Source organism: Bos indicus, chromosome 3 (assembly GCF_029378745.1).
Source record: "Bos indicus isolate NIAB-ARS_2022 breed Sahiwal x Tharparkar chromosome 3, NIAB-ARS_B.indTharparkar_mat_pri_1.0, whole genome shotgun sequence".
Taxonomy (NCBI): domain Eukaryota; kingdom Metazoa; phylum Chordata; class Mammalia; order Artiodactyla; family Bovidae; genus Bos; species Bos indicus.
In genome coordinates this window covers 59,213,730-59,227,627 of record NC_091762.1, presented here as the reverse complement: position 1 = coordinate 59,227,627, position 13,898 = coordinate 59,213,730, and the positions used below count along the sequence as shown (strand labels likewise).

General features: G+C 35.0%; 2 protein-coding genes across 4 annotated transcripts in view; one reads left to right on the top strand and one right to left on the bottom strand.

Annotated features, from left to right (window-relative positions):
• The window catches only part of DNAI3 (dynein axonemal intermediate chain 3), a 120,689-nt gene extending 116,067 nt beyond the window's left edge, over positions 1-4,622 (top strand). The window contains exon 23 of the mRNA XM_070786196.1: positions 3,492-4,622. Within this exon, the coding sequence (XP_070642297.1) occupies positions 3,492-3,494 (3 nt within the window). The 3' untranslated portion in view covers positions 3,495-4,622. The remainder of the gene's footprint in view (positions 1-3,491) is intronic.
• Positions 4,623-4,769: 147 nt separating this feature from the next.
• Positions 4,770-13,898, bottom strand: part of SYDE2 (synapse defective Rho GTPase homolog 2) — a 40,333-nt gene continuing 31,204 nt past the window's right edge. The window contains exons 7-8 of one of the 3 annotated variants that reach the window (XM_019957173.2): positions 8,254-8,301; positions 7,542-7,677 (exon numbers count right to left, since the gene is read on the bottom strand). In XM_019957173.2, coding sequence (XP_019812732.2) covers positions 8,291-8,301 — 11 coding nt within the window. In that variant the 3' untranslated portion in view covers positions 7,542-7,677; positions 8,254-8,290. Of the gene's footprint in view, positions 7,678-8,253; positions 8,302-13,898 lie in introns of all 3 variants that reach the window. The other 2 variants (XM_019957172.2, XM_019957174.2) reach the window with 2 other exon arrangements.

The window sequence follows — 13,898 nt, the reverse complement described above, 5'->3', positions numbered from 1 at the left end:
CCAACTTTCAGTGCAGCTCTGACTTTGCTTGTGTCCCAGTATTTCTGGTAGGAAAATTGGAAAGAACAGGGACTGTCATTCAGTATTTCCCCAAGTGTGGTATGTATGCCAAGGTGTACATTATGAATCTGTTTTAGTGTGTTGAAAAAAAAAAATGAAGTTAACTTATTTATGACAAATGATCACTGGTTTTCCTTTTATGGTAACAATATGAAGTTTATAAAAATAATAAATTTTAATTTTATTTTATAATAAAATTATAAAATAAATAATAAATTTAATAGAAAAATGTTTAGAGAAAATAAGAAAATAATATTACACATGGTACTTGAATATGGCAGAAATTGTAAAGGTTGTCTGTATGATAGGGGTCTGGGAGAGCTAAAAGTAACATGGAAAGGAACACAAGATACCCAAAATATGCATTTTTCAGAGGATTTTCATAGCAATGGATTTTTCTAATAATGATAAAACCTAGGATTTATGGTGAATTCACATATGATTCTTAGAAGTTAATTATAGTCACACAAAATTTATCTCCAACTCAATTTTTGTGGTGTCCAAAATGACATATTGTGACATGTACTGGAAGTCTGCAACTTACTTTAAAATGTACCAAGAATTAAGGCAAAAAAGAGTGGATACATAGGTACATGATCAAGCAAATACAGCAAAATGCTTAAAAATGATAGAAGCTAGATGGTAAATATGTGAATGTTCACTATATGATATTCAGCTTTTCTTTATGCTTTTAAGTATTTATAATAAAATGTTGATGGATAGAGATATTAACTGGGCTTCTTTTATGTATAGATTGGTTGACTTTACAGGTGAGTTTTGAGATTATGTACAGATCAAACATAGACTCATAACCTAGGACAGACGGCACTTTATGCTCTGACAATTTTCATCTCCCAGGTTTAGACAAGTTGTTTTCACTAATCTAATGTTTCAGAGTTGCTCTTAGGTTAAAATGTGTACTTACACTGGCGGGAAGGGCGTGGGGTGGGGATGGAGGGGAGGAATGGGGTTTGGGAGTCAGTCAAGAAGAGACACAAATAGATCCATTTTCCTGAACAAAGGTCAGGAACAAGGGGTTCACTCACTGTTCAGTATCTGTGGCTGGGAAAAAATGCAAGCTGCAGGCTCATCACTTTGATGACTTTCCCATTTCTTAATTTAATATCCATTGTACTTGTCTAAAGCTGGAATTTTAAACTCTCCTTGGAAGAGTTTATTTTGAAGAGTAAAATTTCCAGTCAAAGAAGTATGTAGAATACTGAGGCCAATACCAAGTTTTCACTACATAATACATCCATTAAGCCAAAAAAGAAAGATTAACTCAACTGACTTAAAAGCATGCCAAAGGCCTTATCAAACAAATAAGGATTAAGTTAACCCAATTCAAGGGCAATATTTAGGTGTTTTTCTCACTTACTTAAAACAAACACTCGTTTGAGAAAAATGAAAACACTAAATGTAGTTCCTCACCCTAAAGTGGTCTCTGTTTTTCTAATTTTTTTTAAAAAAGGAATTGTTTATAGTGTTCATTTAACTTTATGAAAATATTTTCTAATAATTTGAAAAGTAAGTTTTTACAGTTCTACTAAAAAGTGCACGAAAATTAACAGGATATTTTTCATCACAATTTCTGTAAAGAAATAAATGATTCATTTTAACAAAAGCTTTCTTAGAAATCTTTCTTTCTTATGGTGAGATTTCACACACATATCATTTAAATAATTGTTTCCACTGAACTCTGCAGCACAAAATTACCTAAAATTACCAACCCCCTTATTTTTTAAGTCAATAAATTTTACCAATGTCATTCTAGTTCCAAAAGAAACAAAAATCATTGAAAAAATAAACGGAACATTATTTTCTTAACCACAAATGATTTATTGATCAGGAGTGAATATTTGAAAAGTTATATACACATTGCACCTCATAGTGCTTAGTCTTTTCCTGACAAAAGATAAGCGTTCTCTAAGAATCCCTTTTTATTCATTCATTTATTAATAATTAACTGAACATCTTCAATGTTATAAGTCCTAGGCCTATGGCAAAGAACTAGATACACAAGGTCCCTGTTGCCATGGAAATTACATTCAAGAAGGGTGGGCACAGATAATGATCAAATACACAAGGTAATTTCAGATACTGATAAACGTCTTGATGAAAGTAAGGCAGGAAACATTTTCCAAAGTTATAAATACTTGTAGTTTAATCATATAGTAGCATAACTATTTGGGGCTTGTTACAAGAAATAGAAATTTCTGTCTTCTTCCTCCCCCATTCTCAAAGCAGTTACTGATTCAGTTCAGTTCAGTTCATTCACTCAGTCGTGTCTAACTCTTTGCGACCCCATGAATCACAGCACGCCAGGCCTCCCTGTCCATCACCAACTCCCGGAGTTCACTCAGACTCACGTCCATCGAGTCAGTGATGCCATCCAGCCATCTCATCCTCTGTCGTCCTCTTCTCCTCCTGCCCCCAATCCCTCCCAGCATCAGAGTCTTTTCCAATGAGTCAACTCTTCGCATGAGGTGGCCAAAGTACTGGAGTTTCAGCTTTAGCATCATTCCTTCCAAAGAATTAGGTTGACATTTAAGCAGAGATGTGAGATGATTTAAAAAAGGCACCCAAGTAAGATCTGGGTGAAGAGCTTTCTAGACACTGGGAATGGCAAGTCCTAAGATCCTTACAGGACTGAGGTCCTCCGTGTTGCTGGAGCACAGGGACCATGGGAAAAGGCCCAGGAGAGGGTGTGGCTATCCTTTCTAAAGTTTACTTTAGCTTCTGCAGTTGGAATGGATTGTGGGTGTGGAGAGTGCAGAGTGTAGAGTAAAGAGGTGAACTAGGAAGAGACAGAGATGCTGGTGGCTTGGACGACAGTGTTGGTAGTGACAAACTTCAGTGCATAGAACTGCTGATAGGTTGTGTTTAAGGGCCAAGAGAATGATTCCAAGTTTGGGGCAACAGGGCGAGATGAAGTCTAGGGAACTGTTGCTCAGGCTGCTCAGCATTTACATCCCTTTTTTATTTTCATAGAATTTACCTTCATGTAAGTTTCAGAGAAACAATGCTGGCTAACTGCTCTCTGTCTCCTGGAAGCTGGGGCACAGTCTGACGCTTCTGTCAGGGACGTTTATCATATCTGAGCCTTACTGAATTCAAAGCAAACATGGGGCAGGGAAAAGAGAAAAGAACATTCCTCTTAGTACCAAATTCCTCAGGTCAGTGAGACTCAAATTAGGACTTAAACATAAAACAACTTTATCACTGTCCAAGTAGCTAAAATTTGATGTTCTTAAATTATAAAATCCTAAGCCTCAAAATCATTCTTTGGTCTGGAGTTAAATTCTTTCCAGGAACCATATCACTCCCAAGCCTGTTTCTTTAGGGTCCTTGATATAAAGCTACGCAATCTGAAAATTTCCAAAGACAATTACAATGTGGGACTTTGCTTTCTTGCATTCTTATTTTTACAGTGACTCATGGGCACCATCACCAGGTACAGAAGCATTAGTACTGAAGAGTTAATAAGGAATTTATAAAGCATTTCCAAAACCACTGTATTTATAACAGCAGCATCCACTACAAGGAACTCATTTAAAAAACACAGTGGAGTCATGTCAATCTTATCTGATAGCAACTCCATCCTTCAGTTGCTCAGGACTTACTCCTTTCGCTCACAGTCCACCGGCAGATTTCTTTGGCTCCTACTTCAAAAAGTATTGAAAATACAATCACTCCTCACCGCCTTATTGTCTCCTTGCTGGTCTGAACCACCATTATTCTTACCTGGATTACTGCAAAGCTGGATGCTAGAAGATAATAGGGAAATGTCTTCAAAGTTCTAAGGAAAATGAGTTTGGAAATAGGACAAGTCCAATCGAAGTGAAGTATGGAAAATAAATAAAGACCTCGTCAGACATGCAAGGACTCAAAGTTCATCTCCCATGTGCCTGATTCTGGGAAGTGGTGGGGTAGAGGGCTACTTATAAATATATTTCAGCAAACAAATCAAAAAGGAAAAAATGAAATTAAGAATACAAAACAAAAAAAGTAGCACATAGGAGTGCAAAGAAAATATATCCCAGGAAACAGCTAAAAATTGCTAAGCACAAGTTTGATAAAGTCAATTAAGAAGCTTAAAATGATCCCTGGGTTATAGTAAAGAAATATTTTTCTTCTGTCAAAGAAAAATAAAGGTAATGATACCCTTCAGGAATCCCAGGATGAAAGCTAAAAGTAGTTTGAACGAATTTGGTAATTTAATGACATAGGAAGTGTAATAGTAAAGAAAGTATTTTTCTTCTCTCCAAGAAAGAAAAAAGGTACTTACTTACTCCAGGAAACATTAAAATCTTCAAAAGCCATTATGAAACAAATAATACCTGATTTAGAGAAACTGATGGCTGTAAGATAAAATAATCCATTTGACCTTTAGTTTGTATTCTGCTTAAATCAGTATACAGACTTCAAGATTGTAAGATTGGAGATTCAATCACATGGTAATATCACCCATGAATATTTCTGCATAATCTAGCACAACTGCTTGTTACTGATTAGCAGTTTTTAGAATACTAAAGGAAAATCAAAAGTATAGTTTCTCCAAATAATACACATCTATTAATGATTGATTATGTAAACTGACAGTATAACTTACAGAAGTTGGGGAGGTAAAGGGCAGTAATGAATAGGAAAGAAAGTACTGGGTTGGTCATTTCCACAATGGTAAGAGGTCAAGAGATACCATTTAAAACTGATGGATCAAGGAATAATTTATTAAAGTCATAGAAGCAACCAAAAGAGAAACCAAAAATTTAAATAAATAAATAAATGAGGAGGAGGAATAGAGTGAAATAAATTGCTTATCACTCAAAACGGACAGTCAACAGGTACCGCTTAAATGACAAATCAAGAAACAGCAGCAGCAAACCTAGAGTGACAAAGGCAGTTACCTAAAGAACAAAAAGTGGTTGTTACCTCTGAGAAGTAAGACTGATGTGGATGCAGGGAGGTGCACTTTTATTTTCAATCTACTTGAATTGTTTAAAATCTTTGTTCAGGTACATGCACTACAATTAAATTTGTTTTCAATCCTAAAAACCATTAGGGCTGGCAGGGGAATGAGAGTTGGCTGTCTAACAGTATGGGAAGATTCCAGGAGACTATAAAAAGCAGGTATAAAAACTCAAAAAAGATTTGAAAAGGCCATTTTAAATAAAGGTATATACCTAATGGAGTACTTCTAGAACAGCACAGTCAACAGAAGAGGTTTATTATGACTGATTTAAGCAACAAATGTTTAGTATTTTCCGTTAATACTTAACACGGCAGAGATTAACTTTAAAATTATTAGCATCCAAAATAATATGTTGGCCCTTAAAGTATTGCAGATTCTGGAAAACTCAATTTTGGAAAAAAAATGTTATTCCATATATTTATGGATAATATATGATGGTCCAATACTTTAACATGTTCATTTAAAAAGAATGACTTTGAAATAAATGATCCTTAAAAATCATCATCATAATAGCATGACACCGAGGTTATAAGGTTTTAATAAAGCTCTTACATTTCTGATACTAATTCATATAATGTATGTGATATAGCACTCAAAAGGAAGAAGACTGAGACAATCTTCTTACAAAATATTTAGGGTACATTTCTTTTGACCATTTACTCAATAATATATATCTGTCACATATTCTTTTGGCATTTTTCTGAATTATTATATAAAGCTTTAAAAATGAAAGTTTCATATAAAAATAGTTATTTATCTGACTTTTAACAAGTAAACTTTCAAATTAAATTACTTGGTATTCCATTTACCAATGTATATTGCATAGAAAGTTAAATACTTTAATATTTAAAAAAACATCAAGAAGTCAGTTTTTTTAATGGCTGCTATATCTTTAAGTTGGTAGTTCAAATTTTGTTAATAATTTTAAATTACACATTCTGTAGGTATAAAAGTTTACAAAAAATACATTCCAATTTAATAAAAAAAAGACTTCTAAATTTACATTTTCAAACACTGTTGTGATTGCTATAATGACTATCTTGTAGATAAAATTAGTCAAAATAAGTTAATTTTTAAAAATCAATAACATAGTATTCTGGCAAGATTTCTTTAGAAATAAATGAAGGTAATTATAAAGTCCAAGTTATATATGTATTATTACAAATAAATATGTTCTAAGTATAATTACTTTGTTTTAAAAAGCAGAAGATAAAAATGCATAAATAGGTAAAGATTTTTAAATTTAAGTCACCAGTGCAGAAATCTTGGCACTTAATCCTTTAAAATGTTAGATTTCAATTTAAAGGATGACTTCTCACTGGGGATACTGTGACTTTCTGTAAGTCAAAAATGAAAGTCTTATTTTTTCTATTTAGATGTTCCTAGTGTTTTGGGTCAAGTGTTTCTATGCAACTCCTCCTTTAACTTAAATGTTCTTTCCCTGAAAAAGACATTTTTAAGCTAATGATTTTGGCCTCATGACATATACTTTAAAGATACTCGTGATTTTGCAGCCAATCCTTCCCCCCATTCTAATGTCTATACATATATGCACTGATAAATATATACATATATTGGGGGTTACAAAAATACTTATTTAAGTTTAAATAATTACTGAATGTTAACACAGAATACATTAATATTTGTATAATTTTACTTTATAAAAAGTAAAAATTTATAAAAAGGTTTTCTTACAGCAGCATTTGCATTGTGAATGAAATGTGATGGAACGATGTTGCAGTGTGCATGGATTCATACTGCAAATCACACGGAGCAGCTGCATTCCTTCCACTGGAAGGAATGTCTGTTTCAGAAAAGCAGTTTCTATAAAGTACAAAAGTCTTGAGGGGCTAATAACTTATATGAATCTTAGAAGTGCATTTTAAACTTATACCCATAGCAATGGCAAGATTTTAAAAAATACCCACAAGAAGTCCAGGTTATCTTTACCTCAAGAAAAACTTCCTAATGAAATAAGTAAAAACTATGGTAATGAATGGTGTTTTTTGAATTACATGAACTTGTTAGAAAATAACTGAAGATTTCAAGAGTAAAAAATTTAAAACATCACTGTGAGAGATACAAGAAAGTGAGAAAGATGGATGTGAAACATAGGACGTTATTAAAAAGCAAAAACTCTCAACCTTAAACACTCATATTAAGCTTGTTTTTGTTGAGTTCACTCTCTAGATTTCCAATCAAAGTATCAATACTTTCTTGTAGATCTTTGAGATTGACTTTTCGGTCCACTCTAGACTCCATTGTCTGCACTGTTAAGTACGTCTGAAACGTGCACTCTTGGGACAGAGGAGTTGGCTGTTCAATCGTGATATCTGGCTCATATATTTTGCTACAGTTTTCTCCATTTTCTCTGTCTTCGGAAGGGACATCATCATAATCCACAGTATTTAAGTTTTCTTTCGTATTTAAAAAGTAGTTTTCTCCACAGCTGCTCCAGTCTCCTGCATAACGATTACTGAGTGGACTCTCTAGTCTGGTTTGCCTTGGCCTGAGTACTCCTGATGATTCAGTACCACTCAAATTTAACAAGTAAGGTCGTTCTTTCTTCCGCCTCAAATAATTTAGAGAAGACTTCTGCTCTGGGAACAAATTGTCTGCTGATTCTTTGATAGTTAAACGTTGCACTAGGAACAAACAATTGATTTGCTTTAGTGACAGTAATCCAACTTAATCCAATTTAAAAACACAGAGCTAAAGATAAGCTATTTAACAATCAACTACAAACATGCATTACAACAAACACATGCACACTACCAAAAGAAAGCATTCCATAACTATTTTTTCTATCACCAGACATAATCAAGATTAGGAACAGAAGCCAGTAGAATGTTCAGTGGTGCTAATTCATGCTACATCACAACATCCCAAAATAAATCAAATTTCCAAGTTGATTAACTTTCTGTGCAAGTTAATTAATATCTAGCTGTAATTCAAACAGTGGCTAAGCTGGTAGCTTCTTTTAAATTAAAAGCTACAGCAAAAAGCAGGCAAGGCATGTTCATGTATAAACAAAACAAAAGTTTCTTTATCTGCAAATATCTAAATGAGGCCAAGGCATCTAAAGTGCTCAGTCTTAAAGTTCTAATCTTTGTGGGGTTTTTTGCAATTCTACTAGCAGCAGTGTCATAATTTACTTGACTTTAAACAGCCAAATTTCACTTTGATAAAATGCACGAAATCTAGACTTGTCCACTTGTTACCTGAGTTTGATTATACAGCATTAGCTAATAACAGTCTTCATTTATTGCCTGAAAATAGTACAGATATTTTATTTTCCCATTCTGGTTAGGAATCTAACAATCTCAAATAACATTCCTCATACTTAGACTAATTCCTTCTATTATTAATAGTATGCATTGCACTGGCCACACAGATTAGCAGGGAGACACACATTACTTCATAATAAATCAAGGCTTTACAGCTTACTCTTTTGTGTATACTGAACAAAACACCTGTCGAATGGACTGAATTTAAATGTTGAGGCACAGCTATTAAAAAATTGTCCATGATGCCTTTCTATTTCTGCTTGTTTATTCTCCATTATTAAGTGCCTCTCCATTTATATACTTCCCTTCACTAAGATAAAGGGAACATATAATCAGTGACAACATACCAACTTTACACTCTCTAACATATTCATTTCCTACTGAATAAAATAAGATAATTAAAGAATAATACAGACATGTAGATGGTCCTAGTTTTCCAGATGTACAGTGATTTATATAACATTTTCAGAGATTGAATGATTTTTTTAACTTAGATTTTATTAAAATACTTGATAACTGTATATAGGTATGTTTTAAACATTTCTATTTACCTGCATTTTTATGATGGCTATTACATATCACTATGAATAGCTAAAAGCTCTTGATCTAAAATTTTCTACAAAAAAAAAGGTCTGATATTTACTTTAAAGGAATGTGTGTGTTAATTGCTCAGTCGTGTCCAACCCTTTGCAACTCATGGACTGGAGCCCACCTGACTCCTCTGTCCATGGGATTTTCCAGGCAAGAATACTGGAGTGGGTTGCCATTTCCTCCTCCTGGGGAATCTTCCCAACCCAGGGATCGAACCTGGGTGTCTTCTGTGTCTCTTGCATTGCAGGTGGATTGTTTACCCGCTGAGCCATGAAAGGAATGGCGATATTTACTTTAACTTGATATTTAAAACAGTATTAATAGAGAGTGTCATATGCCATTGCAGAATGGATACCTAAATTTTTTCACTGTTTAATTATTCATCCTTCTACTGGAGATGCTTATCTTCACTAAGTCTCCTTGCTTTTTCCCCTTCATTTGCTGTGCTGTTCCTATTCTTATTGCTTAAGTGTCACGCCTGTTGTTTTTGCCAACCCATTACAGTACTAGGCTAACCTTGAGGTCATCTGGTTTGTGATCCAACCAGGGTAAAACATTTTTGACTCTGTGTTGACCTTGTCTTAATTTATCTGTATTTTCCGACATTCACCTGCAAAAACCCACATTTATTTTGTTGCCAAATGCTTAAAGTTGCTTAACCAAGTCCCTGTTCAAACATTATTTTTGCATTTTCTTAGAAAACATTTAAGAAACCAATTTATAATATTTTATATCTCTGGTGGCTCAGACAGCAGAGAATCCACCTGCAATGCAGGAGACCTGGATTGGGAAGATCCCCTGGAGAAGGGATTGGCAACCCACTCCAGTATTCTTACCTAGAGAAGTCCATGGACAGAGGGCCTGGTGAGCTACAGCCCATGGAGTTGCAAAGAATCAGACATGGCTGAGCGACTAACACTTTCTTTCAAAAAACCAACAATAGTATTTTATATCTTTTAGACCAAAATTTCTAAAAAATCAACTTTACTAGCTTTTTAAACTACTGGTGGTGATACGGGTTTCCTATTACATATGCAGATAAAATGGTTAATTTTACCCCCCAAAATTCTGGTTTTCCTAGCACTGCTGATTACCTACCTTCAAAAGAATAAGATGAAAATACAGCCTAGAAAGTGGTTAAAAAATTCTCAAAATATAATGATAATTACTAAGAAGCATAATTTTCTTATTTTCTACCAATAGATTTATATTTTTAATCACCACTCTATTAGCTTTTTATCTACAGTATAATTACCTTGGGTATAATTACTTTACTTAATAGAATATATTGGGTAGCTAGTTGTTGCCAAGTACTCTGTTATAACCTGGAAATGTAGAGGTAAGCAAAATGTAGTCCTTGACCTCATGAAGCTTAGTCTAGTGAGAAAAATGAACCAAAAAGAATGAGGGAAGCAATTCCCTGGCAGTCTAGCAGTTAGGACTCCAGTATTCTCCCTGCCAAGGGCTCAGGTTCAATCTCTGGCCAGGGAACTAAGATCCCACAAGCTGCACAGCCAAAAAAAAAGAATTAGGGAAAATTGATAGCTCTTCCAAAAACAAAAGCCCAGTCCCAAATCTATTTGTCATAGAAAATGTGATGTAGCAAACAGCTGGTCTAAGAATTATATATTCTCTAAAGCTATTTTCCTATCCATAAAGTGAAAGGGTAGCCTATCATTAATTTTCAATATTCTTAAGACAGCAAACTGATGTTTTTTAAAAGCAACTACCTTCTAAAAACCCAGTACATAAAAAAGATGAAAAGAAGACTGTTTTGATCAAAAGGGAAATATATTTCCATTTTGCTCCCTCACCTGCTGCCAATCTGGCCCCAAAGCTGCTTCCAAAGAACTTAGGGTTTTGCCAGAAGAATCTGAAAAGCCACTGGCAGGCTGACTTTTAACTTTCAGTGCCAGTATACCAGGGTTCTAACTGATCACTTTGAAGACAAGATTTTTCAAGAAGAAAAGCTCAAAGTAAATTATATTCAAATTATTAATATAAAGTAAATTATACTGCCCAAAATTAAAAAAAAAATAACACAAAACAAAAAGTTAAGGAAGTAAAAAAGAAGGAAGGTAGGCAGGAAAAGGTGGAACCAATTCTTTTTATTTCTGGAGTAGGGTAAATACCAACAGGAAAAATAAATGGGATACACATAGCAAGGACAGTCATTCAGCAAGTAATATACCATGGCCCATTTTCTACGTCACCATCAATTTTCTCAGGCTCAGTAAGTGCACTATGTCTACTTGATTTGTGCCTCTTCTTGAATCCAAAAGCAAGTGATTTAGTAGGCAAAACTAACTCCTATTTCCTCTCAACTTTCTGCCCTGTTCTATACTTTGTCTGAGGTATTATAACTGAAGAAAAATAACAAGTTATAGACAAGGGGGCAGCTATTTTTCAATCCAACCACACAAACCTTTGGAATAAGGTGCTATATACTCAGACACAATTGCTAAAGGTTGTTATTGAAATACTGTACAGTGAGTCTCAAATCTGAACCTTTTTTTCCTATAACATACAACATAAATTTTTGCTCCTAAATCTAACACTAAGATGACTGTTACAAAATAATGGAATGACATTAACCTCTGATACAGAATTAATGACAAAAGAACTCAGATACTGGTAATAAACTTAATAGCTCCAGGCAAGAAAACTTTCATTTGATTAGAATGATAAGATAGCTCCTTTCCCAATTTTTCATGTTTATTAAAATTAAAACAGTTCCAGGAAAAGCTAGGAAACACACATTTAAAACCTGAACCCAAGTGATCCCTTATGTTGGGTACCAAATGTAGAAATCAGACTAATTAATCAGAATATCTTCATTCAGCACTTTTAACTAATAAATAATACATACTAACTCAGCTAAAATATAATTTGAAAATGATTTTTTAAGCCTGTATTTAAAACAAAAATATTAACTTTCCAAATTTAAAAATTTTATTAGCTTAATTTTTAATTCACTTTTTAAAATTAATTAGTTTTTTAAAAGACTAAATCAAAAGACTGTTCTATACATCAGTGTGTCTTTCACTGTCTCGTATACAGGGTTATTGTTACCATCTTTCTAAATTCCATATATATGTGTTCATATACTGTATTGGTGTTTTTCTTTCTGGCTTACTTCACTCTGTATAATAGGCTCCAGTTTCATCCACCTCATTAGAACTGATTCAAATGTATTCTTTTTAATGGCTGAGTAATACTCCATTGTGTATATGTACCACAGCTTTCTTATCCATTCATCTGCTGATGGACATCTAGGTTGCTTCCATGTCCTGGCTATTATAAACAGTGCTGTGATGAACATTGGGGTACACGTGTCTCTTTCAGTTCTGGTTTCCTCAGAGTGTATGCTCAGCAGTGGGATTGCTGGATCATAAGGTAGTTTTATTTCCAGTTTTTTAAGGAATCTCCACACTGTTCTCCATAGTGGCTGTACTAGTTTGCATTCCCACCAACAGTGTAAGAGGGTTCCCTTTTCCCCACACCCTCTCCAGCATTTATGGCTTGTAGACTTTTGGATAGCAGCCATTCTGACTGGCGTGAAATGGTACTTCATATGTGGGAGAGGGAGAGGGTGGGATGATTTGGGAGAATGGCATTGAAATGTGTATAATATCATATATGAAACAAGTCGCCAGTCCAGGTTTGATGCACGAACCTGGATGCCTGGGGCTGGTGCACTGGGATGACCCAGAGGGATGGTATGGGGAGGGAGGAGGGAGGAGGGTTCAGGATGGGGAACACATGTATACCTGTGGCAGATACATTTTGATATATGGCAGAACCAATACAATATTGTAAAGTTAAATAAAATTAAATTTAAAAAAAAAGACTAAATCAAGCAATCCTTTATACTTTGTGTTTTTAAAAATATGTATTTATTTTTTTTTGGCTGTGCTGGGTCTTTGTTGCCACACATGGGCTTTCTCCAGCTGCAGCGAGCAGGGGCTGCTCTCTAGTTGTGGTGCTTGGTATTTCTCACTGTGGTGGCTTCTCTTGTCTCAGAGCGTGGGCTCTAGGGTATGCAGGCTTCAGCAGCTGTGGCTTGAGAGCTCTAGAGCATGGGCTGAGTAGCTGTGATGCATGGGCTTAGCCGCCCTGAGGCATGTAAAATCTTCCCGAACCAGGATCAAACCCGTGTCCCCTGCATTGGCAGGTGGACTCCTAGCCGCTGACTCACCAGGGAAGTCTCAGCCTTTTGTACTTTATTTAGTCTATCCTTCTCATATACATTAACAAAAGAGTTGTTTTTGTTGAGTGGCTAAGTTGTGTCCAACTCTTTTGTGACCCCATGGCTCCTCTGTCCATGGGATTTCCTAGATAAGAATACTAGAGCAGGTTGACATTTCTTTCTCTAGGGGAACTTCCCGACCCAGGGATCAAACCCACATCTCCTGCACTACAGGCAGATTGACCACTGAGCCACCAGGGAAGACTAATAAGCACATTTACTGAGGACTGACTTTATGCTAAACTCTCTGTTCATTTCCTTAGATCCTTTATGTCAATCTTCACAACAACCCTAAGGTAGGCACTATTCATACAGAAGCAAACTGAGGCCTAAGAAAGTTTGCCTGAGTCCACACTGCTGGTGAGTGCCACAGTCGGATCTGAATCCAAGCCTGACTCCAGGGCCCAGGCACTTTTAACACTGTGTACTACCCTTAGCATTGAAGTACCTTCACACTTGGTCCTATGCAGGATAGGGGAGGCAAGTGGGAGTTACTACCAGGTAAGAAAATTTTAGAACCTAAATACAGGGATCCTTTATAAAACATCTAATTAAATAAATATTCATTTTAGCTGTGCAAATACTTAAGAGATATGTTAGGAAAATAATTGTCAGCCTTTTCTTATTGAATAAGGGAAGGATAAGAAAAACTGACTTGTCCACTCAAGCCTAGATAATTTGAAGAATGACCACGAATACATGAAAGATGTCAGGAAGAACTGATTTAAGTAGAAAAATG